This window comes from Arachis ipaensis, chromosome B10, assembly GCF_000816755.2.
Source record: "Arachis ipaensis cultivar K30076 chromosome B10, Araip1.1, whole genome shotgun sequence".
Taxonomy (NCBI): Eukaryota; Viridiplantae; Streptophyta; class Magnoliopsida; order Fabales; family Fabaceae; genus Arachis; species Arachis ipaensis.
In genome coordinates, this window is record NC_029794.2 from 133,856,025 (window position 1) to 133,858,442 (window position 2,418).

The 2,418-nt window shown below is 29.4% G+C and overlaps 1 protein-coding gene across 1 annotated transcript in view; it reads left to right on the plus strand.

Annotated features, from left to right (window-relative positions):
- Window positions 7–2,418, plus strand: part of LOC107621241 (QWRF motif-containing protein 7) — a 9,905-nt gene continuing 7,493 nt past the window's right edge. The window contains exons 1-2 of the mRNA XM_021114733.1: window positions 7–492; window positions 1,703–1,939. Of these exons, the coding sequence (XP_020970392.1) occupies window positions 7–492; window positions 1,703–1,939 (723 nt within the window). The remainder of the gene's footprint in view (window positions 493–1,702; window positions 1,940–2,418) is intronic.

Genomic DNA, 2,418 nt, shown 5'->3' on the forward strand with positions numbered 1-2,418 from the left:
CAAGTTATGGCGGCACCGCAGCTTGTCCGGAGCAGAAGTGGAAGCGCGCCAGCCATAGCCATAACGGCCAACGACAGATCTTCACGGAGGTCGTCGGTCAGCTCGAGTAGCGAAAGATTTATCAGCGGCAATAACCGTTCAAAGTCAACATCATCAAGATCGTCAAGAACAGCGCAAAGTAGCTCGGGTGCCACGTCACCAGGCATGATGAAGAAGGTGCCTTCTGCGTGGGCGATGTCGCCGGGAAGGTCATCTCTTGGATCCCAATTTATCGCAAATGTGTCTGAGTCGCCGGCAAAAGCCAATGGTGGCGGCGGCGGCAGGCGAAGCGTGACCAGCAAGGTGTTGAATTATTTGAAGCAAAGAAAATCTTCGCCAATTGAAGAAGAAGGATACCATAGGTTTAAAATTTTGCATAACAGGCTTCTACAGTGGCGGTTTATCAATGCTAGAGCTCAATTTGCCATGGCTCGTATCAAAACTGTAGCCGAGGTTTGTTCTAACTTCTAAATCACCAATATTGACACATTAATTAGCCTTTTAAAAAAAATTAGTATAAATATATCATTTAACTTTTAATTAGTTAGTGTTAATAATTTTTTTTATCATTATTGTAAAATTATTTTGACAGTGAATAATATTATAGTGATAGTGAATAGTAATTATGCATATGAGCTTGTAGTTTAGTGTTTAGACTTTGTTTTATTTTGTGCATATCTCGTTAAAATTTAGAGTTTCGCATTCATTCACAGTTTATCTTCTCCTCCAAATACTATTCTATATGAATCATTCATATTTTACTAATTTTACTATATTTTTACTTGTAAGAAAAAAAATTAAAGAAATTTACAAATTTACTACATTTTTCAAAAATAACTAACTAGATATTATAGTGAATGATTGTGTACTTTGATTTGAAAATCTATTGTCATTTCTATTACTAAATATAATAAACTATTCAATAATCAATATTTTTTTTCTTACATCTGTATATTATATTTAAACCAATATTAGTCAACTTTCTATTTTCTTTTCCCATTAAAAATGCTGACTTTCTAACATTTTTCATAAAAATTATTTTACGTTGATACTAGAAATTGAGAAATTATTGAATAATTTCGGTTGAAATTAGACATATAATTGAATAAGAAAACTTAAAATGAAAAAATTAATAAACTAATAAAATAAAAGATTAATTACTATTAATTTTATAATTTTCATAAAAGATGTGACACGCTATCTTAATTTAAGATAGATTAATTTTTTATTTTACTAATTTACCAATTTTTTTACTTTAAAAAATATTGATCCTTAAGTGATAGGATATTTGGAGTAATGAAAATAATAATATATAAAAGCTATAAGATGGTACAATTTGCTAAGACATAAACTTAATCGGTGTTAAGTGGATTTCAACCTTAGATATCAACTTCTATGTATTTATTCAAAAATAGTATTTGTACACTAAAATTAATTATTAAAATCAACTATTAATGTATTTGTGTATAAATACATATATAGTTTAATTTATTTTTAATGTGTATTTATATTTCAACATATATTTTATACTGGTGGATGATTTTAGTGTACAAATAGCATAGTCGATATTCGATATTAATTAGATGAGATTTGCTTCATAATTTTGTTTCAATAATCCTATCAAACAAGTGATGCTTCTTAGTTGTTTTCCTATTAATTTCAGATGCAACTCTTTTCTGTATGGCTTCGAACTCTCCGGATAAGAAAGGCGATAATAGAAAAGAAAACTGAATTACAAAATGTCAAACATTTGATCAAGCTTTATCAAATAGTGATTCCGCAACTTCCCTTTCTTAATGAATGGGCAAAATTGGAGAGAAGAAATCAAGAATCAGTTGGGAGATTGGAGAGGAAGTTGGTAGCACTATCCAATACATTGCCTTTGTCTAACTATCTTAAGGTACATACCTTATTGACTCTTTATTTATTTATTTTAGACGAAAACTCAGGTGCAGTTGACTTCACGTGAATTTGATAACTGAGAGCCGTTAGATTATTTGACTGATTTGACTAAATTTTCATCTAACAGCTCTCAACTATCAACTTATTTAAACAAGCTCGTAATAAAAGGAAAGATAGGAACAAGCAATACCCGAATCTGAAGGGATGCAAGACCCCCTAAAAGACAATATTCAAAAGAGTTGTCACCTCAATAACGAATCAAAATCCTTTAAATTAGTCACCAAAAAAAAAAATCCTTTAAATTGAAAAAAAAAATTGATAAAATAAAAAAATAAAAGTCTAATTACTATTAGATTATTAACACTTTAATTCACTTCGTTTTAGAAGATCCTTTTTCTTTATTAAAAAAACCTTGATTATCTTGTTATAAACAAATTTGATTATTTTGCTATGAAATAACACATTGATTATTTTTAC